Here is a 22,432-nt window from a genome sequence, read left to right on the forward strand (position 1 = left end):
GTTTTTGAAGTATGATGAGTTTCTGTATAGCCATCATAAAAATACATGGGAAAGCGGGGTCCAATTCTTTTCTCTGGAGAGAAAACTAACGGGAATTAGATGTGTCAGACATTGAACTGATCTCCTGATTTTCCACTTTTCTGAAGCATAGCTAACAAAACTAGCAGTAACAAGCCCCCAAGGGGGTGTGGTATTTCATGTGAGCTGCTAGACACTATGATGTTACCTTCTCACTTACCTTCACTCACTCTTCACAAGCCTCTCACTTCATATTTCATACATCCTTTACAGATACTTCGTATTTCCTTTTCCCAGTTAAGACAAACACTTTCAATCTGAGATTGGTCTTGGAAAAGAAGGGCAGCAAAGATTAATAAATAGGAAACAATCAGAGCAGTGTGGTTGATTGCAACAGCCTCATCAAAATCCATCTGAAGACAAGCCTACTTGCTGTTTTCCTTTCATTCCCTGGCTTCAGAGTTGGAATGCAAAGTACACCAAACTGAAGAGGGTTATGCCTGCAGTAACAAGAGCTAGATCTTTACTGGCACCTTTGGGCCTACTCCAAGAGAATGTACAACAAATTCTTAACCCAAAGAGAGTTACAATCTCCTTGGTCCCTGACAAGCACTCTCATTCACTGCAGCTTCTCATTTAACAGACCCTGGACTAAAACCTTCTGTCGACAACCACTCTTGAAGTTATCGAGATTTGCACTGAACAAGAAAACAAAAACAAGAGAACCAAAAAACCGCCACCAGCAACCATAGATTAGCCCAGCCTGACAGAAAATAAATGGCTTCTGACACAGGGGATGGGATTGTCTAGACTTCTTATTTGGAAAGGAGCATTTTAAACATCAGAAAACAAAGATCTGGTAAACAGAACCCAAGGGTATTCATAAGAGTAGAACATTCTTCTTATTTCCCCTTTTCCTTGTCATATACTAAGGTAAGGGAGCCTTGTCCTTTATGCTACATAAGACATCCTTCTTGAGTGTGCACAACCTTGTGCTTCTTGTGTGGTAAACATTACAATGGAGATGCCCGTCCCAATATCTCTGAAGTACAAGTTCTCTCCAGTACTGGCAAGTAACAATCATAACAATCACTGTTATGCTTTGCATTGCATTACAGGTTGGTTTTTTAGTTTTTGAAGGTCTTATCTGCACCATGTATCTGGGCCAATTCCAGCTGATGCAACTGATGTGGATCATGAGTTCGTATATAAAAATTTCAGTTTTGCTCATAGGTGTCTCTCAGGTGAAACAATACACACAGGGAAAACAAGGATGGATGAAGATATAGTTGACCAGCTCCTACTACTGGATTCAAGGGTTAAGAAGTAAGATGGGCTGTGAATTGATTTAGAAGATGCGGGCATATAAAAGCTTGGAATGCTTGATGAGTTTTTTTATTTTTTAATCAATGTAGGTGGAAGTAAACATTTATTAACATTTGGTCAAGTGTAGTGTAACTTGCATTTGTATTTTCATTGTTATTAATGGAGGTATGTAGAGATATACAGAAACCTTGAGACAGTTGTTTTTCTATTGCATACAGACTAGCAGTCCATTGGAAACAGAGGATGAAAGCATGAAGGTTAGATCTTCGAGGACAGCAGTTCTTCATGCACAGCTTTTATCAATCTTGTTGGTTTTTTTTGTTTTAAAAAATAAAAACATGGGAAACCAATATCAAATGATGGTGGACAGGAAAGGTGACATCATCAGCCAGAAAAACACCAGAAGTGTCTGAACCCCCTCATTCAAGTCCAAAGGTGCTAGTTTCTTCAACAGCTGTCAGCAGCTTTTCATATAGCATAGAGTATGAGGGGTAAGGTGGAAGATCCAAACGGTTGAAACACGTGTGTGCCCTGCAAAAGGAAATATGCTACATGTTAAGTTTAATCTAAATAACTTGAGAAAATAAGAAGTGAGAAAACAAGTTCCTACTGAGATTCAAGACATTCAATTTCACTCAAGAGAGATAAAAAGAAATTTTAACTAATTCCACCAAAATCTGAGGCACTGAAACGTATATGTACACACACGGATATTTCAAATAGAAGACACAAGCTAAGTATCAACATAACATTATTCTCCGCTATCCCTGCATTAGATGTTTCAGGGATCTTGCAGGAATCTTCATGGAGAAGAACACCTGAGGTCACTGAGGAGCTGGAGTCTAAGCCCTGATAGAGAGAAAACTCCACTATCATAATTTTGGTTGAGCTGAGTTTTTCCAAAAAAAAAAAAAAGAAATGCAACTCAGCTGTACATCCAACATGAGCAGCTAGTAAGTTTTGCACGAGTGGATAAGCATAATGTGCATAATGTGATGAACTATACTGACAGTACGGGCTCAGCATGTGTTTATAGTGAGGCAGCGCTGACTGGTGGTCAGGGATCTGCTAACTGAAGAAGGAAGGTTGCTGAAAATGTTCCTGTAAGGCAGCTGTTGGCCATCTGCTGCAAGTCTGGCTTTTAAATGTTATTTATTTGTAATAGCCAAGGCAAAAGCCAAATATTTTGTGCAGAGCAAGCTGCCAACTTCATGACCCTCTCTTCCTCCAGTTCTATCGTTATATTTAACCCCAGTTGGCAGCGCCTTCAAAAGAAGCCGTGGAACGGGTTCCATGCATGCCTCCACCTTGTTGCAGCTTTTCTGGTAGCAGCTATTAGTCCCAGATGCAGACTGCACTTCACTGTGCGAGGTGCTATACAAATGCCGAGCAAACAAACAGTCCCTGCCCCAACAGTTCATCCACTTCAACTGTCTGAAAAAACGTAGAGCTCATTCAACAAACAGGGAAGGACACATTTTCATTAAAATTGTTGCACTTCTTTCGGTCAGCATGGAGTTTTACATGATGCTGGAAATATTTCTGTTTTCTCTTGCTCCCTCCGATAAATGGGAACTGACAAAACCCTACACAGAAGGAAATGTAGCCTCAATGGCTAACAATGTCTAAGCTGCTGGCCCCTAGTATTTTTAGAAGCCATGAAGTTGTTTTACTTTAAGCTTTTCTATCTCATACTCTAATTCAATGTTACTTCTTCAAAACTGAAGCAGAAGAGCTATCCTGGAGAAAACTGTGCAAGTCATCTCTTAGGCCACCCACAAAGTGAGAAAAACATGACACCGGTAGGTGGGCTGGCCGGAGACTTGCCGATACAGAGGGAGAGTTTTATCAAGCACCAGTGGTGAATCATTAAGAGCAACCAGGCAACTGAAATCGCTAGAGGCACATAATCTTCACTGCATCACACAATTTCAATTAGGAGAGCTTTTACCATCCTTTTTCCCCTTCTGAATGAAGATTTGTTAGCTGGTCACTCTCAGAGAGAGTGCACAATAAACACGGAATTTGCGGAAGTGAGCTGGGAACACATGTGAGTTAGTGAAAAAGGAACATTAATAAAGCCATTATTTAATACATCTCTTGAAATTAATCATGGCAGCTCATGTGTATTATCCATGAGTAGCACTGCACTGTTTATTGTTATCTCAGCAATCTTTGGCAGCATTAAGTTGTTTCTACAATCCCTTGCCAATACGTATCAACCACTGGGAGTTAATTAACTGAAGGATTCTTGTAGTCTATTCAGAACGTGTTTATCACAGGCAAGACAGCACCATTCAGAGACAGCCGGTCATGAGGAGCTCAGCTGCCAGGCTCCAGAACTGGAAGCAGCATAGTCATGGTGGCTCAGGTGTGGATTCTGCTAATATAACTTACTGGAACCTGAAGTAATATCTCTGGATGGTACTTAACCATGGCGCATTCAACTATACGAGACCACAGCATCTCAGACATCGCTGTCGTGCATCCTACTGTGCGGTGCAGACATACCCACAGCCACTGACTCTGGTGTTTACTTTTTTGCAGATGTTCATCTGGACTGGTCATCCTCCATCTCATTTCATACTGGTTATGAAACAACCTTGCAATACTCTTGACTTTTAGTCATTCTCGACCTAGTCAAACTCAGAAAAAAGATCCATTCCTTTTCCTATTATGAGGTTTACAGAACTGCACTCTTCTATAGAAGGTCTCAATTGTGGGGATGAACTATTACAAAGAAAGGAAGAAAAGATGAAAATGTCTAGAAACACTGAAGCGTTTTGCCAAGCAACACTCTTGTGTTCTCGAGTTCAACAACTTCATAGAAAAAAATCCTTTCACTCTAAAAAATGCCATCAAATCAAAAAATGAATACTTATTTTCAGGAGTCCTATGTTAGTTAGATTTACACTTCTACCTGCCTAAGGTGCAAAACATAATTTATTGCTAAGGGCAAAATCTGAGTTCAAATTCCAGTCTGTGAAACTAATGTTGTTCTCCTGCAACTCCAATGATGCCAGTGAAGCCCACTGAATCTTACAAGATTATGCACAAAATTGTCTGGTATACATTCAGCAATGGGTCTGATTGTTTCTTTGCTGCAGAGGTCAGACACGGTTCTCTACTTGTGTAACTGAACAACATACTCTGTCTCACCTGAAACAAGAGAGAGGGTTGACTGGGACTCCTCATTCAGTGTCCCCTCTCTCATCAGTATTGCTGTGGATAGCACCTTTGTTTCTTGCAACTGAAAGCTGAAAACTTTATTTTCCAAACTGGACTAAAGACAAATTGCTCAGCTTCCAGTCTGTCACATCTTATTGCTGTGTGATCCTGCAGTACACAGGGCAATTAAGAGGCAAGGATATTCTCCATAACATCCACTGTTGCCTCTGTGGCTTGCCCTCCAAAGGGGTAAGCTCCTCCTGAATGGTGTTGACCTCCTGCTACAAAATCCCAGTGAGAGTGACTACAGAGTAAGCACAATTCAGGGGACACTTCTTATTTTGTAGTACTGGGCTTGCTGCATATATTGGGGTGAAAACATTCTATCAGCAGTGCAAAAAACCAGCCATTGCAATATGAAAAGTCTTTATTCCCTTGATTAAGCCTCCTAGTGCATAACCAGTTGACATTTGAGAGGGTGTGCAGGGAGTGAGAGGTCTGGAATAAGAATTAGATTGGTAAAAGCTTTTATGGAAAAGATTCTGGCTTCTCCAGAAGAAAATGCAGCATAAAGTCATGTAAACCAACTCTTGACCCTCATGTGACCTCATCCTCCAGTAAGTAAAGCAGTAAATGGACTACTTAAAATTTCACTCTTCCTGGCAGTCTGTCTTTATTGCTCAAAGTAGTTTTGGTGGGTCTGAACCTTTAATCTTGCTCACTGTTCACAGTGCTGTGCTATTTTCTTTTAAGAATTCTCTCTAAAAATTATGAGTTTAAGCTTTTAGGATTTGTGCATTCTTCTTTTCTTTGTCACTTCCTTTAATTCCCATAATGATGAAAGTCCAAAGGCAGAAAGTGTGCGTAGAACCCTCTTTTATCTTATTTATAGCTTGAACCTATCAACTAAAAGAAGACTTCCATTCTAACATCAGGCAGAAACTGGGCATTTCTCCTTTTCACCTTACTTTCTGTAGATGAACTCACAACTCTCTCTTTGATCAACTTCAGGACCCACAGCTACCAACTTTTGTTCCTTTTGTCTGTAAGAAGGAACACTTATATGCTGTCTGGGAACCACTGCTTAATACACGAGTCTAGATTTGTAGATGGTATTTCTGTTGTATGTGAGAAAGGAGGAAAGAGAAGAGGGATGGGAGATAAAGAATGATAAGAGACAGCAAAGCACACACACTCAGTCCACTGCAAATGAAGGAAACGATGAGAACAAAGTTCTTTATAGTCATACACAATCTTTTTTAATTGCCATATGGGATTCTGGGGTGATTAAATACTTGACCATCTAACAGAGACGGATAGAATTCTCTTACAAAAGATCAGATATTTACAATCTTTATCATACGTAAACCACAGACAGTATGGTGGTAATCACTAACATGACCCTGCTGAATGAAAATCTCTTTTGATGAAAGGGTAGGTGCAACTCAGCACTGATGGGGAAAGTGACCTCATTGCGTCAAATGTGATTATTTGAATCACTGGGATACATGCTGAGGTCCTTACTTAATTGATACTCAAACAGAAATAACCTTGGAGCTGACAGGAGTTTCGGCCAGGTGATGAGCACAACCAGAAGACAAGGCAGTGGCATTTGTAGGCACTGAACACTTGCAGAGTGAGGTTTTAAGAAGAGGAAACTTATCTCTGGGGAAAAAAGAAGACCCAGGGAACTACAGGCCAGTCAGTCTCACCTCTGTGCCTGGCAAGATCATGGAGCAGATCCTCCTGGTGACTATGCTAATGCACATAGAAAACAAGGAGGTGATTGGTGACAGCCAACATGGCTTCACTAAGGGCAAATCCTGCCTGACTAATTTGGTGGCCTTCTATGATGAGGTTACAGCATTGATGGATAGGGGAAAAGCAACTGACATTGTCTACCTGTACTTATCCAAAGCATTTGATACTGTCCCACACAACATCCTTATCTCTAAACCGGAAAGACGTGGTTTTGATGGATGGACCACTCGGTGGATAAGGAATTGGCTGGATGGTCGCTCTCAAAGAGTTGTGGTCAACGGTTCAATGTCCATGTGAAGGTCAGTGACGAGTGGTGTTCCTCAGGGGTCGGTACTGGGACCAGTGCTATTTAACATCTTTGTTGGAGACATGGACAGTGGGATTGAGTGCACCCTCAGCAAGTTTGCAGATGACACCAAGTTGTGTGGTGTTGTGGGGAGAGAAGGGATGCCATCCAGAGGGACCTTGACAGGCTGGACAGATGGGCCTGTGAGAACCTCATGAAGTTCAACAAGGCCAAGTGCAAGGTCCTGCACATGGGTCGGGGCAATCCATGCACAAGTACAGGCTGGGCGGAGAATGGATTGAGAGCAGCCCTGAGGAAAAGTACTTGGGAGTGCTGGTGGATGAGAAGCTCAACATGAGCCGGCAATGTGTGCTGGCAGCCCAGAAAGCCAACCATATCCTGGGGTGTATCAAAAGGAGTGTGGCCAGCAGGTCGAGGGAAGTGATTCTGCCCCTCTACTCAGCTCTCGTGATACCCCACCTGGAATACTGTGTTCAGCTCTGGAGTCCCCAACACAAGAAGGACATGGAGCTACTGGAACGAGTCCAGAGGAGGGCCATGAAGATGATCCGAGGGCTGGAGCACCTCTGCTATGAAGACAGGCTGAGAGAGTTGGGGCTGTTCAGCCTGGAGAAGAGAAGGCTCTGGGGTGATCTTATTGCAGCTTTCCAGTACCTAAAGGGGGCCTACAGGAAAGCTGGAGAGGGACTTTTTACAAGGGCATGTAGTGATACGACAAGGGGCAATGGATTTAAACTGAAAGAGGGCAGATTAGGTTAGATATAAGAAAGAAATTCTTTACATTGAGGGTGGTGAGGTACTGGAACAGGTTGCCCAGAGAAGTTGTGGCTGCCCCATCCCTGGAGGTGTTCAAGGCCAGGTTTGACGAGGCTTTGGGCAACCTGGTGTAGTGGAGGATTTCCCTGCCCATGGCAGGGGGGTTGGAACTAGATGATCTTTGAGGTCCCTTCCAACCCTAACCATTCTATGATTCTATCTCCTATTGCTATAGTAGAAAACAACCCTTCTTTGCACAGGTTTGTTTTGGGCCAGTAGTTCTGCTCCCACAATATCAGATGAAGGTATGTTATTCCAGCTAGAAGGCCAGTCCCTGTTCATTAATGTTTGGTGTGGAACAAAGAATAAGTTCTTGCAAAACTGCTACCAAAACTGGTTCCATGTTAAATATCTGCATGACCCAGGAAAGGTGAAGGGAGGATTCCTGCTTCAGAAGAGGCTATAGCTGCAAGAATTCTCCATCCATCCTGACTCAGGCAACCAGTTACAAGAAGTAAAACACGTAACTCCTTTATTCTGGAAGAAAGTTTTTTGTATTAGATAGGGAGAGTAAAATTCAACCTTGATGAACAAATGTTTGAACCCGTTACCTCGTCAGTGTTATTTCATATGACAAGCTACATCAGTTTGGAAGAAACTATGCTGCAGATTTACACTGCCAGATTTACAGATCTGTCAGTCTCTTTGGAACCTGTTTTAGGGTCATCACCTAGAGATGTGGGATTAGAGCAGTATCTCTAAGATGTATAGTACTTTGACTTTCTAACGTGTGTGGACTTCAAGTAAATATAATAGGAATAATGTATCTGGTACACAGGCATACTCCAGAAATAAACCACTGGTGTAATCTAACTCTTATTTGCCTTACATGAACATATTACACTACTATTGCCCTGTTCATGTAGGGGAACTGATACTGATGAACAAGTGCACCAATTTAGAATGAAGTTACCGGATTCTCAGCCTTCCTGAAAAAGTCTGGCTTATATTCAGTGCTTTCAAGAAGCAATCTAGGCATTATGTATTAGTAGTCATTCTTCAAAAAGTGTTGCATTTTAGAAATTTACACCATGCCTCTTTTCTGGGAGTGTCACATTGCTGTCTCAAGTGCAAAAGCACGACTGGTTTAGGTATTATCACATCTTTGCTCACCATAAGCAAATGGTAGTTGCATGCTCTATTGCTAAAGCGTAAAGACAAGATGAAACAGAGAGTCACCTTACTACCTTCAGCCATCTGGAGCAGGAGTGAGAGAATACAGAGAGAGTCCTGGCCTCTCCTGATAGAGCTAAAAGTTATCTCGATAACTTTGTAAAGCAGCTGAAAACCCAGAGGCCAGACTAACCCTGTTCCCAGAGACCCACCATCTCCCTGGATGTCAGGAAAGCCAAATGTACGGAAGCTTTATGCAAGCTTCCATAACACCTCTCAGACCATCACGTTTACTGGGTCAGGGCCTAAGGACTAAGGCCGGTAATTATGAGGTGCAATCCACACCTAAGCACATCAACGCCTAAATCTGATGATTCCTAAGACATGAGAAAGCTGCTTTGTTTTTCCTAGGACTTTGAAAATGTGAAGCAAGGGTAACTCACTGTGAAATTGCAGGAATCGTTAGATGGACAAGAGAATCTGTTATGGTTTATTTTAAACAGCTAAAGTTAGAAACAGTCATATCACAGGGGCCAAAAGGCCTACAGGATATGATGTATGACTTTTTTTTTAGCCTCTAAGTCTAAGTAAATACGTAAGTAAATCTAAATAAACACAAGCAATCCATAATCAGGCATTAAAAAAAAGTTTAAAATAACATTTATTTAGTTACTTAACTAGGATTTAGAGAGCCTCCAGGTTTAGCCTGTGTGTTTTATGTATTTCTTAGCACTGTGTATACTTGGCAGCACTGCATAATTTCATAAAAATGCAGGTAATAATTCACGGTGATCAAACTGTGTTTATTCCCCATAAGCAAGTGTTGTTTCTCTTTCCCCCAGCTGGAATGAATGCAGAGCTCTAATACTTCTAAAAGGTGCTAACAACTTTCACCTGGAGAAGAGGCCCCTTTCAGGGAGAGCAACAAGTTCAGCCATCAGCAGACAAACACATAGTCGTTAACCCGAATATCTCGGGGCCAACTGCATCTAGGTCAGAAGCGATGCCCAGGTTCACAAAGAAAGTTAAGCAGAGCAGAAAGAGGCCAATTACCTTTTCAGAACTTGATGGGTCAGCCCAGGGCACTTTATGTGCAAGCGCCAAGGTCCACCCTCCCCGCTCCATCCCCGAAGGAACGCCAAGAGAGCTCTGCAGAAACGCTGCAGGAGTCTGTGACTTCCATTTGCTGCCTGTCTACAGGCAGGAATGCCCTCGGTCAGCTCTGAAATCCTTACGTAGAGCCAGACTATATATATGCTGCAAAATCAGGCCTACGCACAGCAAACTCTCACTCTCAGGCTTTCTTTCCACATTGCTGGCTGAAGCTCAGAGGGCATGAGTCATCTCACTGATCTTACGAGTTTTCAAGTCTTTTTAAATCTCTGTGCCTACATCTAGCTTTCATGTAAGCTCTAGTTCACCATATTGTCTCCATAGAGTCTTTATGGTTGACGGACATAAATCAGAACATATACCAAGTGCGATTCGACTGAGCTATTTCAAAAGGCTGTGTTCAGGTGAGATGAATTGTGCCTTAAAAACACTTACTTGCCTTTTTCTGACTTGAGAGGGAGTCAGTGTAAGATGTCAGCTCAGAATGTCTGTTGGTACAATGCCCTGGTCCAGCTCCTGTGTCTCCTCACTGCATAAGCATGGACTTGAGCAGGCTTGTACTAAGAAGGTGACCGTATTTGGACCTTCCCTCTCCAGAGGACTCTGGAAGTCTGCTCAAGTCCATGTCTTATTGTGTGCTTATGGGTAAACAACATGGATGGCAACTAAACTGGAAACTGGACCAGATCCCTTGTTAACTGATTGTCTGAATATATCTGCAAGGTCTATGAGAAGATATTTTTAATCTGTGCCATGAAAGTAGCCTCCTTTGGACTGCAGCTGAAAGTAAACAATAAGAGTAGGAAGAAAGCATCCTTTGGAGGGCAAATGTCATGTAAAAGGGTCATGTAGCAAAAGTATCTTGGAAGTGTTGAGATGTGGTCCCATGAAAAACGCTGTGTACTCTCAATGGGGCAGAGCATCAGGCAACTGTAAGGATGTTGAAGAAAAGGTGACTTGCTGCAGTGAGGAAGGATGAGTGCTGGTCACAGATAAAGCGCTGGAGCAGAATTCGAAGCTGAATGTATCACTGGCTGAGCCATGGCTCTCTTGGGTGGCCTTAGGCAAGTCAGCCCACCCCTCTGTGCCCCAGTCTCTTTGTTCTGAAAAGGAAGAGGACCCCTTCTTTGGGAAGCACTGTGAAGTCTGTTGATTCTCTATGACATTACGGCTCATTTGCTCCTAGTTGGCTAACTGAACTAGATGTAACAAATTGGGTATTATCACCACATGGTCTGAAGTCCCTGCACTAAGCTTCCTCATGATGAAAAAGTGGAATCATCAGAGCAAATGAAGGGATTACACTCAGGTGTCTGGCCAAAACTCTGAGACAGATGCTGACTTTCATGGCTCTGTAAACTCACAAGTATTTTACTAGTATTTTGGAAGTAAAGGGAACAGAATCAGCTGACAGGCACCTGCTGGTCTGGATTTGTTCCAGAATCAAAATGAGAAAATTAGGTTCGGACCTATGGAAATCTTGATCTTAACCGTTTCCCAGGATTCAAAGTAGCTTAAATTAAGCTTGCAAATCAGAAAGGCAGCAACCCCCCCCACTTTTCTGTGAATGTAATTACAAAACAAACTGAAAATTGTTTCTTTGCTGTTTTAAGATGTCCTTACTGTATTCACTATCTTCCACTGGCAGAGAGATGCAAAAAAGTACCAGGCTCACCTTTCTCACAGCACCTCTGTTTTTCTATCCTAGTTGGGACATACCTTGGGAGGGAGGTTATTTTCCCCCATTTCTCTATACAGAAGCGCCGTAGTCCATTGCTCCCTCGGAGAGCTGCAAAGCCCTCGTATGGCACGCTTGATGTTCCAGTGACGAATTGCAACAACCGGAGTCTCTGCTCATTGTTAAATCTCTCCACTGCTGCCCAGAACCACCGAATTACTATGTGTCCATCATGGTATCCTAAACCAAGAGGCAAGAGAGAGAAATCAAAATCACGCCCTCTAAGTTAGAAGTGTAACGTTGAAATATGTTCCCACTAGCATGGGGCAGTAGATCTCCTACTGAAAAGATCCTGACCCAACAATATATCTTGTTCTTGATGAGCAGTAGGTCCCAGCCCTCATCTTGCCCTGGCTGTGGACATTATACTATTACTAACTCATTTGAAACACAAGCTCAAATATATATATATTTGAGGTATGTTGGCCTCTCACAAGTCTCTTGGCAGGAACTGGGGTTACCCACACGAGGGACAAAAGACCAACTGCGATACGCCACACAGCGCGAGTCCTAATGACTTAAGAATTTCTGGATCCCAAATAAATTCTCTTTTGGATTGCAACAGTGTTCAACATATGGATAGGAGTTTGCTGCCGTGAGTCCTTTCCTGGCAAACTTCCCACCCGAGGAGCTCTGTGCCTTGGTTTGTGCTAGTGAAAGCCAGCATAAACCCAGGCTGAATCTGTTTCAACAGCTAAACAGAAAAAAGGAGGAGAATAACTTGGGGGACCAGCTGTGCTTATGGTAAGCTGTGAATTTCAAGGTAACACAAAGGCTGGGCAGTGAGCAAAGACTTAAACCTTGTATTCAGAGGAGGATATGTGAGTCTCAGGGACTTTCCTTTTATTGTGCAGAACTAGTGGATTTCACATTTATCCATCATCCAAGACAGACTGGATAAATAATGCTCAGTGTTTAAAGCAAAACCAGGCTGAGCATTAGAGGAAAAGGGAAAAAATCCAACTTGACATAGTTTAGGTTGAGGGCATGGGTAAGCAAGATCTGTATTTTGTTGAAGTGTAATTGGGAACCATGAAATTCATCTCTTGAATGCAGCTCCCTGCTGAAGCCAAGAGGACTTGTGGTACTACTTTCAGTGAGGCCAGGAGTTCATTCACAGTCCTCTGAGTAACTTTTAGACCTAATACTGCAAATCCGTTTCAATTCTTAACAGACAAAACTCCTGTGAAGTCGGTAGGAACCGAGTGGGTAAAATCTGGATAGAAGTAGCAGAAGCAAGGTCAGTATTATTGCATCGGTTGATCCAAACCTGAGACCCTACTTAGTTTATTTCATGAGTTATTCTTCACAAAAACTTCCTGAATAAAATAGGGCATTTCCCTCAGGAAAGACAGAAGGAAATGATGGACCAAGTCTTTCGTGTTTTAGATTGAAAACAGTTGAGACAGTAGGAAGCCATCAGCAGGCAGTTTACCTCCACGATATTCTGTATTGTTACGCCAGTCATTGAGATCTATTTCTGCAGTGCCAGCTATAACCAGCTCCAGTTCTCTGGCATCAAAAACAGACACGAGCCTGGAGTCTACAACCTGGAACAAAAAACACTTGTCAGCACAGTTTCAGACTGGAGATAAAGCAGATGCAAGGTCTCATAAACCTATGGCTCTGATGGCCAGCTCTTTATTCTGACAAAGCCTGCATGCTGACAGCTAACTTCCACTTCCCTGATGATCAATCTGTGCTCTACTTCAGGGAGTCTGCTGATGTTTTGAGCTGCAAACAATGATGACACATGAGATTTGATCAGAATGAAACAATACAAGTGACGGGACATAATCTGTGCAGAACTTTCTTCATTGTTACATTCATTCTGACAAGTGATTTTGATAGTCAAAGATTGGATTTGTAATATGGACAATATATTTTATATTTGTTTCACATTAGAATTCTATTACAATTGTGTAAGAGTGCTCTCAGGTCTTCATCCACTGAAGATGCAGCTGAGGTTCACTTTCTTCATTATGTGAAACCAAAAGCTTTAACAGCGCCCAGTATTCACAGGGAGACAAAGCTGGTGAACCATATGCACACTTCAGTAAATCGTATGGAGTCACTTGGCCAATCTCTTTCTACAGGAAAGGGCTGACCGAGTCTGTTCAGCTACAAAGCCACCCTCACTGGGTTCCATACCCAGTAAATGTCAGCGCACCACTGCTTGGAGCCATCAGTTACCAGGACTATTCTGCGTGTCCATCATCTGCTGTTTCATTTTCTGGGGTTGCCATTCAGTTTATTTCCCTCTGTGAGATAGCCCTCAACTTCTCCTTATATTGTACAGCTGCCAGGGCAAGATAAATGTTTGAATATGATTAGTAAGGAGGCAAGAATCGGTGACTACATGGGTTGGTCAGCAAAGCCACGGGTTTTCATCCAGCCTTTGGCAGTCCTTGTAGGAGCTCTGTCAGAAGGATGGTCTCAGATCCAGGTCTTCAGAAAAGATAAATTAGCTAAATCCAGGGACAACAATGGAGGAGCATGCATGAACACCAGTAAGATAATAGCTCACTGCGTCCTAGGACCAACTTTACTGGAATGAGTCCCTAAAGATACAGTGTGTCACACCAGCTCCTGACTGAAGTGTACAATTCTTCACAATCTCCTTTTGTGTCACAGCAGAGTAAAACAAAATTTGCAAACGTCTTCTTCTCTTACTATGTGAATGGAAAGCAGTATCTTTCTCGACTCTTGATCATCATGCTTTATCATACTCAGAATGCACATTTCTTTCCTTTCTCCCTTAATGCTAAACATGCCATATCCAAGGTTGCTATCTCTACAAATCCAGGCATTCCAATTTCTTGCCATCTGTATCTGTTTAGCTATTTCCTAGGGTACCAACGAAGAGTAGTTTAACGATGGGGTCATCTCATTCAGATGAGGAATGGAAAACTGTGGGACAATCGTTTTGTTACTTACTTCGTAGAAGCCACGGACCAGGGCCTCTGTTTGCTGAACCACTCCTCGTTCCACTCGCCACTTAACCATTCTCTCGATGTACTCTTTTTTGTTCTTTTCTGTCACTGCTGTATTTGCCCCGCCAGATTTCAACTCTCTCTCTGTCACCTATGTAACAAAGATAAATAGTGGTGTAGCAAAGTACGGACCACACTGTGTTTCAAATTTCAGTTGTACTTTGAAAATGTAAGTGCAAAATATAACAGCCATGTTTCTAGTTCTGGACTCCTGGCCTCTTGCCCATTTGCAGTAGAAACAAAAAGTACAATGAGGGACACCCTCTCAGTCCTAGCCCTATCCCCAGCTGATGCTGGACCGACCTTTAGGTTACTCCAAGCTGTTCCAGCAAAGACTGATTCGCAGAGCACCATCCGTAAGCCACATACAATGTGCCACTCTGGTCCATCTTTTCATCCTTCTCCTCTCCCTTTCCCAACTAGGAGCTGCAGAGAGGGTGACAACCACACCAGCTCGCTTGCTGTGGATTATCCAAGCAACGGTACAGGAAACAACAGGATGGAGAGGTAGTCTCAGTATTGGAATAGGCAGACTGTTTCGCCAACTGGAAGGGTTATCTACTTGTCTCTTAGGCCACAAGTGTTACCCTTCCCCAAGTGCTAATAAAGGTGTTTACTCAGAAATGCCAATAGCCAAAGAAATTATCATAAAATGAATATTCCCAATACACTACCTAAACAAGACCTGTACAGCACCCTACACAGATCACAAATATAGTCACTGTGGGATTCAGAGTTTTGTATCAGCCATCCAAACCTGAGAAGTGCTTGTACTGTAAATATTTTTTAAAAAAAAAACAACACCAAGAAGTATAGCATTTCACTGCATTTTAATGGTTAATTTAGTTGGCTTGGGTTACTAAGGGTTAAGATGGAGAAGGGATTTAAGGAATCAATCTAGATTCTACCCAGCAAGCACATACTCCTCACATGTGACAGAAAATAATATTTATCTTGCAATTATTTTCACATTCAATCTAGTGGATTTAAAAGGAAGAATGTTTTGCTCTCCTGCAGTTTTCTGCTGCTATAACAATGATGTCTAGCACAGATAGTAAATGAGCTGCATGAATACATATTCATTATTTGTGTTAATTACATATTATTTATATTATTATCTATTTATTAGCCCAACAGACAGCACACACCATATACAGTATTTAGGTCATTTTGCTTGAGGGACCTGTTGTAACGTTATGAATTATGGAAACACTCAGTGAGTCATCTAATCTGTAGCTTTGTGAAGAAACAGCATGAACAAGTAAGGCTGGACGTAAGGAGTTAGGAATTCTTAGCTGGTTTAGGTTAAATTCCCAAACGTACATCATTGCATCACCATTATACAAGCAATGCTGCATCATCCAAAGGGTAAGACTCTGGCCCAGCTGCCATACTATATTCTTCAAGACTGTGTGGCACTAAGATACATCTATCAAAAACAATGACTAAACGTTGTCTGGCTTTAAGCATGACCATAAGTCCAGATGTTCTACATCTCCTGCAAGGCTTCCCACAAACACCTAGACATGCTGGTGATTTCTTCAACTTCTCATTAGCCATATAATTTCAAAAACAATCAGTTATCTAGAATTGGAGGCAGGCAATCAATTATCAATGTGTCCCTATTTTTTCCTTCTTGTTCATAGGAGGCATTAACCACAGCTGCGAGCTGGAATTCTGAATCAGGTTTCAGAGTAGCAAGGAGACATTTCAACCCATCTAGTCCATTCCTTTACCTGACTAGAGCAATTGCCAGGGCTCAGGAGGCAGGCCCTATCAACATAGAGAGATATAGAGCTCGGAAACAAGCCTGGAAGAACAATTTCTACTGGGTAAAAGCATGAGAAAGTACTTAGGGTCTCAAGCAACTGACGCCTTTCTCAGTCTAATAAGTGAAATTCTCAGATTGGCACCCAGTCCGTATCAGTAAAAACATGTGATGCTTGGTTTGACACAGTATCTTTGCTATTACGGTAGTGCTCCAGTATGCCAGAAGCCTAGAGCTTCTCAGTAATAAATGCTAATAAAAGGTACCAAGAAAGAGGATTTGGCCCAAAAGGTTTAAAACCTAAATACATGTCAGATATGAGACCAGAAAGAAAAAATGAAAGTAGTAGTGACCGGTCCATAATAAAGTCATTGTGGAAGTAGGACAAAGGGGCTGTAACCCATCTAACCACACAGCTTCTCAGAGAGCCACTGTTTCTTGTTTCTCTTACCCAACCCTTGAAATCCAGCTTCCCAAATATTAGCAGAACTCCCACTGCGATCTACACTTGCACATGTATCCAGCAAAAGCCATGTTCAGACGGCATTTAAGTGGTCAGATACTCTTGGCATGCAAGAATTTCCAACTGGGTTCCATCTGTGAGCATAAAAGTGATTGCAATTTCTTTGTTATTTTGCTGTCAGCACTTAGCCAATTTCAGAAGAGGGGAAATCTCACTTTCTCTTAGGACTCTTGGATTCTAACAGTTGTAATTCACAGCGAGAACCATTTTTTCTCCATCACTAGATCTAGTAAGGTTAGTGTCTAGTGCTTATGAAATAAAATACTGGACAACATGTGAGCTGGCATAAAAATCTGGCTTTCAGTGTACTTTTGCTTTCGTATCACAGTATCTAGAACAGATTGTGATTTTTTTCTATTCTCTTTAGAGCCATCTCTTATCTTCCACAGCAGACTCTTACGTAATGGTCTAGCTCTTCTCTTAGCATAACAGGTAATCAGTGTGTCCAATGTTACCTTCGGATGCATCAGAGCAATTCAGGTTGAGATTCTTATTCATCTTTGTAGTTTCCTAATGTAAATACAAACTTGTCTCATCCGTCTTTGTGATTATTTCTGTATGATTCTGTCTGTCTTTGTGTATTAGTCTTGTATAGCCATACCTTCCAGGTACTTGGACTGTACTGTCTGTTGAATGTCATGCAAGCTCAAAGCCCGTGAAAAAACCCTTGCATGTAAGTCTGTGGAAAAATGGTGTTACCTTTTCTACAAAGGCTTCTTACTTCAGTTCTTCTGCCCTATCCTTTCCTTTCATCCACCCTTAACTCTGCTCATCCATCATGACCTTGCACTATAAGCAGACTAAATTCAGTTTTGAATACATCCCCTGAAGTCTTGCTTCCTTTCTGCTACTTTCAAGCTTATAGCAGAGCAGCCCTTTTACTCTCAGAGCCTGAATTCCTCCCCTCAGAAACTAGTCTAACTCCCCGCTAGCTCTGTGCAAGCTCCTCCTGTCAACTTTATTTTCAAGGTCTAAGAGCCACTCTCTGTACATTCCACCTTATCTCTCGGCTCCCTTCAACACTTTGTGTCTGCTCCTTACACAAGTTAACTTCCATCCCTTGAGTTTCTGCAGTACTTGGTGAGTTTGGTTCCTCAGTCTCTCTAGTTTTCTGTATCCCTGTGGAGATCCTTAATCTTGGTCTGGATATTGCTTTGAGTCCCTTCAAGGCATTCCAGAGACAGTTATAATCTAGCAAAGGTTACAACAGCAAAGAGCACCAGGGCTTCAGTACAAGACAAAGAACACTACAGGAGACACTTGTTCTGGTTGTCAGTCTGCACTTATGCCAGGGCTGCACCCTACTTAAGGCTGTAGTTATCTAGATCAGCTAGGTTTGCTCTACTTAAGGCTGTAGTTATCTAGATCAGCTAGGTTAAAGAGAATTGTCTGACTAAGGTAGAGTTGACTGGTAGAAAGCGTAATAAATGGATGTACATTCCAAGTGGTTAAGTAGCTGCAAGGTAAGTAAGAGACACAGGATTTAACAGGGATATATAAGACAAAATAATGGTGAGAGTTGCCAGGTCTTACACCACCTGCCAAATGTTTTTCTTCCCTCCTAACCCCCGTCCCTTTCAGTCACATCAGCTTTAAGTTACATTGCTTGCATTCACCGAATGCCACATCTGTGTGAACTATGCCCTGGAGAGAAGACCTGCACTCCAGAGAATTCCTCATGCTCATCAGTGTGTGGCTCAATAGGCCTGTAGGGGGGCTGGTATTTTATATTACACACCCTAAGAATAAACATCTGCATTCAAACAGGTGGCTTGAAAGAAACAGAAGGTAGGAGAAGAAAATGTTACTGAAAGGCTAAAGAATCTGTTCTGACAGAAGATGTTCATCATGCTCAACTCTGTCAGCTTCAAATTTGCTCTTCAGATGTTTTGCATAGCTGTGCTCACCTGTCCAAACACCTCCTCGTTCACTGTGAAGGTGAGATCCAGGATATCTGTGATGTTATTATCCTTCATCCACTGCAAGCTCTGATGGAACTCTTCATCCAGGTACTCTAAATCGCTTAAATCACACGGCCTGATTATGAGGCAAGAAAAAGATGCAGCTGAATATATGATCCCATAACTATTGGCAGGATGACTTACTACTAAGAATGTAAATAAATTTATGCTGAAGATCCAACATAAGTCTGGTGTTCATTTGGTTTTGTTAACATCAAAGCCTGTTACATGGACCATCTTAAAGCATTTCTGCAACTGTCTGCGTTGCGTGGCTGGGCTCAGGCCAAATCTGTGGGCTGCCTGCACTATTTGCTGTCGGAAGGCACCCCTGGGGCTCGATTTTACGTGAATCTTCAGGATGCCATGCACTTCAGAGCACAGGCTTACCTCCAGTCCGGATGGGCCCCACCATGTTGTGCCTGGCCGCTTCCATGTATCTATCATCCTCGAGGTGTGCACACAAGACTGACATAAGGCAGATCACACAGCCTAAATTTTGGCTAATAAGGAGTTGGCCTTGTTTGCTGAAAGGGCAGGTGGATGTTACGAGCAGTCTGGTTTCAAACCCCCTAAAGTGGCAGTAAGGATGCAGGGAGAACTCTAGGTTTCAGACTATTTCCAGACTAGCTCAAACACAACACAGATACGAGTGTTTGGATCCCAGAAATACTGATTATTTAAAAAACTAACATTTAAGTACAGTTAAAGAACTCAAAAGACTGTTAAGACAAATATCTTTGCTGATTTGGAATCATCCTAAATGATAAACCATTTGAGCTAAGCTTTACTCTTTTTTTTGTTATTTAATTGCAGTCTTGACTTATGGTTTTTCTTATTGCTGCAGATTTTATGTACCTTGTCTTACTGCAGCCTATTAATTCAAGAGGGACAGATTGTTAATTAAAGTTAACCTTATAAACTTGACACTGAAGGTAATATATTACCGGCAGCTTCTGCCTACTAGTGTAAAAGACAGTAGAAGACCAACAAGAAACATTCACTGTTTATATCTACATTAGTGTTCCTAATTAACCTGAGTTGTGTATAGAATGAAAACCTACTCCACCAGTGAGGCATAAGAAATTATGTATTTTTCTTAATATGAGCCTCCTCTCCTTTTTTTATTGTTGTTTTGTTTCATCAAAGATGCTTTTGAGTCTTCCACGTAATTCAAGTTTGATAACTTTTCATCAGTAGTCAACTCTGGAAGTATGCATCAGTACTTTCAAATGTGTGTTCCTAAACGTCATACTTATTACGCATCTTTATCAACACAGTCAATATTTACGAAGGGCAAGTTCTTGGAGAAAGTAAAGAAAAATTAAAACATGTTTGATTTCTATCACAGACCAACCAACAGCAGAAAGGACTTGAAGGTCCTTGCTCAAAGCAACTCCACAAGGGTCTATGTCTCTGTAGGACTCACTGCAGGATCACTGTTTCTGCATGGTTTCTGCACGGTTGCATGCTTATACTTACAGCCTTAGTAGTGCTTTGTAGAACGGCCTTGTGAAGAAAGCATCAAGAAGGTACTGATGAATGAGAGCAAGGCCGAGAATACGCCCGCTGAACCTGAACCTGGGATATAAAAATGCAGAATAAATGAAGCGTCACTCAAGACATTCAGCATAGAAACTCAGACAGGTAGCAACGGTTCTTTGTTTCTGACTTAGTTTCTTACATTCATCCATTTACTTCTTTTTTTTTCTGAGCAGATACCTAACAGCACCCCTTGCACCTCTGATCAATAATGGATCTATTCATGATCCATCTCCTACAGTACTCATATGTGCAGCTGGTACTGCACATGTTATATGCTATGTATGTTATATGCTCCCCTGTGCCAAACCAATAAAGGCTCTGAAGACTCACCTTCTACGATCTTTAGTTGAATGTCCTGATACAGACTGACTCCACCAAACACAGTACTTAGCCACTGAAATACTGTAATACTCCTCCTCATCTCAGCAGAAAACATACTACCGAAACAGCTGCAAAGAGTATTTGGTGAATCAGTATATCCAGTCTCTAACTGGTTACAACCCTTTCAAAGGTGGGGCTTTAAAGTACTTTAAAAGGGTAGTGAGTTGACTTTATAAGGGGAAAATGGAAGTTCAGATAAGTCAATTGTTGTGATCAAGGGCACATATTAAAATCACTATCTAAAGCTCAGGCAAGCTATTTCCAGACCACTGGTGATGCTCAGTTGCCTTCAGTATTTACATAATCTTTTGTTTGTTTCTGTTTTCTAAGAACAACAACCCCTAGTCCGGCTCCAGGTACATTCAAATAGTGCCCTGCTCATTAAAATGTATGATCTGTGATGGTAAGCTGTTAGATTTTTCTTTCTATTATTTCTTCTATGCTTTATTAGATATTTTTCCATCAAATCTGGTTTTAAATCAGTAATCTCAGACAGAAAAATACAGAACTAGTGTGAGTTCAGGTCAGACTGTTTTTCCTGAAAACAACTGCCACCACCCATTCAAAACCTGCTTATTTGTAAAAAAGGAAAAGAAAACAACCCACAACATCCCAAGTGTGAGCACTTCAAGTCTGAGCTGGCTGACATCATAGTAAAGTTTTACGGCACAAAAGATGAGAAACAGATCAAAAAGCCAAGAAACCATTCCTTTCAATACAGGAACCAGTGCAAAGACTGCATATGTATGAAACACGAGTCTCATTGTAATAAAAACGACGCAGAATAGCCGTTCAGTCAACTTTATCCTCATGGGACAGAACAACAAGTGCTTAGTATGTCAAATGGGGCACAAAATAGCATGCTGTGGGCCCAATTAGCATCTACATCTCCACAGGAGCTGCCTCCTTGTCCCATGCATCCAAGAAAGGTGCTTATGATATGCAGCTGACTGGTAACAGAAGAGCGATTATGTTACCCCCTTACAGCTGGTTCCCCAGCAGCAACAAAAGGCAGCTGTTGGGTCTAGTCAGGACCTGCTTCACTTCACTTGTGCTCCAGCACAATGTTTCCAGCAAAAAGCAATGAAAAGAGGGGGAGCTGACACAATGAAAGCACAGTGGAAGCCAGACAGCTCAAATCCCAGAGACCCTGTAATCCATCAGTTTTATAGCACCTTCAGGATCTATAATCAAGTCTGTTTGTCCTAAATAACGCACATTGGCTTTTTTGGTTTTGTTCTTCATCACCCCCATCCATCCCTATACGTTTTGAAAGCAAACATTGAATGAAAATACTATGAGCACCGAGTGTTCCTCACCACAACACTCACCCCATGGCTACTCAACTGTGCGGGACTGGGCAGGCAGGAGCAATTTAGAATAAAGTGAAGCTGAAAGGAAACTGCTAAGAAAAGTCTCATGGATTTGGGAATGCTTTTTCTGCTAAGAAACTGCTTGAACGTGTGAACAGCGTCGGCTCTCTCCTTGCTGCCTGTATCACTTCTGAACCTCTACATGGCTTTGAGGGCATTCACGCAAAGCTGACATGAAAGGGTAATGCACCTAGATCAAGGTGTTTACAATCCCGAGCACATGTTACGGCAGCCGTTAATGGTGAGTTTAATTTGAATCAGTGCCTTATGGCAGAACTGTATCAAAGCATCTAAAAGCCACAGGCAGCGTTTTTGTGTGAAAGGACCAAGTCTGGTGGGTCAACCTAAGCAAACATGGGCAGAGCAACTCTAAGTTGTGTGGTCCATCAGTCTGGCCTTGTGCTTGCAGTCCTCTGGGACACACCACGGCTCGATCAAACTGGGGGCCTGACTGTGGTTCTACAGTCCCAGCCCTTGCAATGGTACTGTGTAGGAAAACAAGTTCAGTGCTAACTGGTCTGGATAAAGGAG

The 22,432-nt window shown here is 42.0% G+C and overlaps 1 protein-coding gene across 1 annotated transcript in view; it reads right to left on the reverse strand.

The window, feature by feature from the left end:
* Window positions 1–1,763: 1,763 nt before the first annotated feature.
* Window positions 1,764–22,432, reverse strand: part of HECW1 (HECT, C2 and WW domain containing E3 ubiquitin protein ligase 1) — a 179,665-nt gene continuing 158,996 nt past the window's right edge. Inside the window, 6 exon segments of the mRNA XM_086614549.1 lie at window positions 1,764–1,875; window positions 11,342–11,540; window positions 12,796–12,910; window positions 14,298–14,444; window positions 18,552–18,681; window positions 20,085–20,183. Of these exon segments, the coding sequence (XP_086470675.1) occupies window positions 1,764–1,875; window positions 11,342–11,540; window positions 12,796–12,910; window positions 14,298–14,444; window positions 18,552–18,681; window positions 20,085–20,183 (802 nt within the window).

Source organism: Tauraco erythrolophus, chromosome 7 (genome assembly GCF_009769465.1).
Source record: "Tauraco erythrolophus isolate bTauEry1 chromosome 7, bTauEry1.pri, whole genome shotgun sequence".
NCBI lineage: Eukaryota > Metazoa > Chordata > Aves > Musophagiformes > Musophagidae > Tauraco > Tauraco erythrolophus.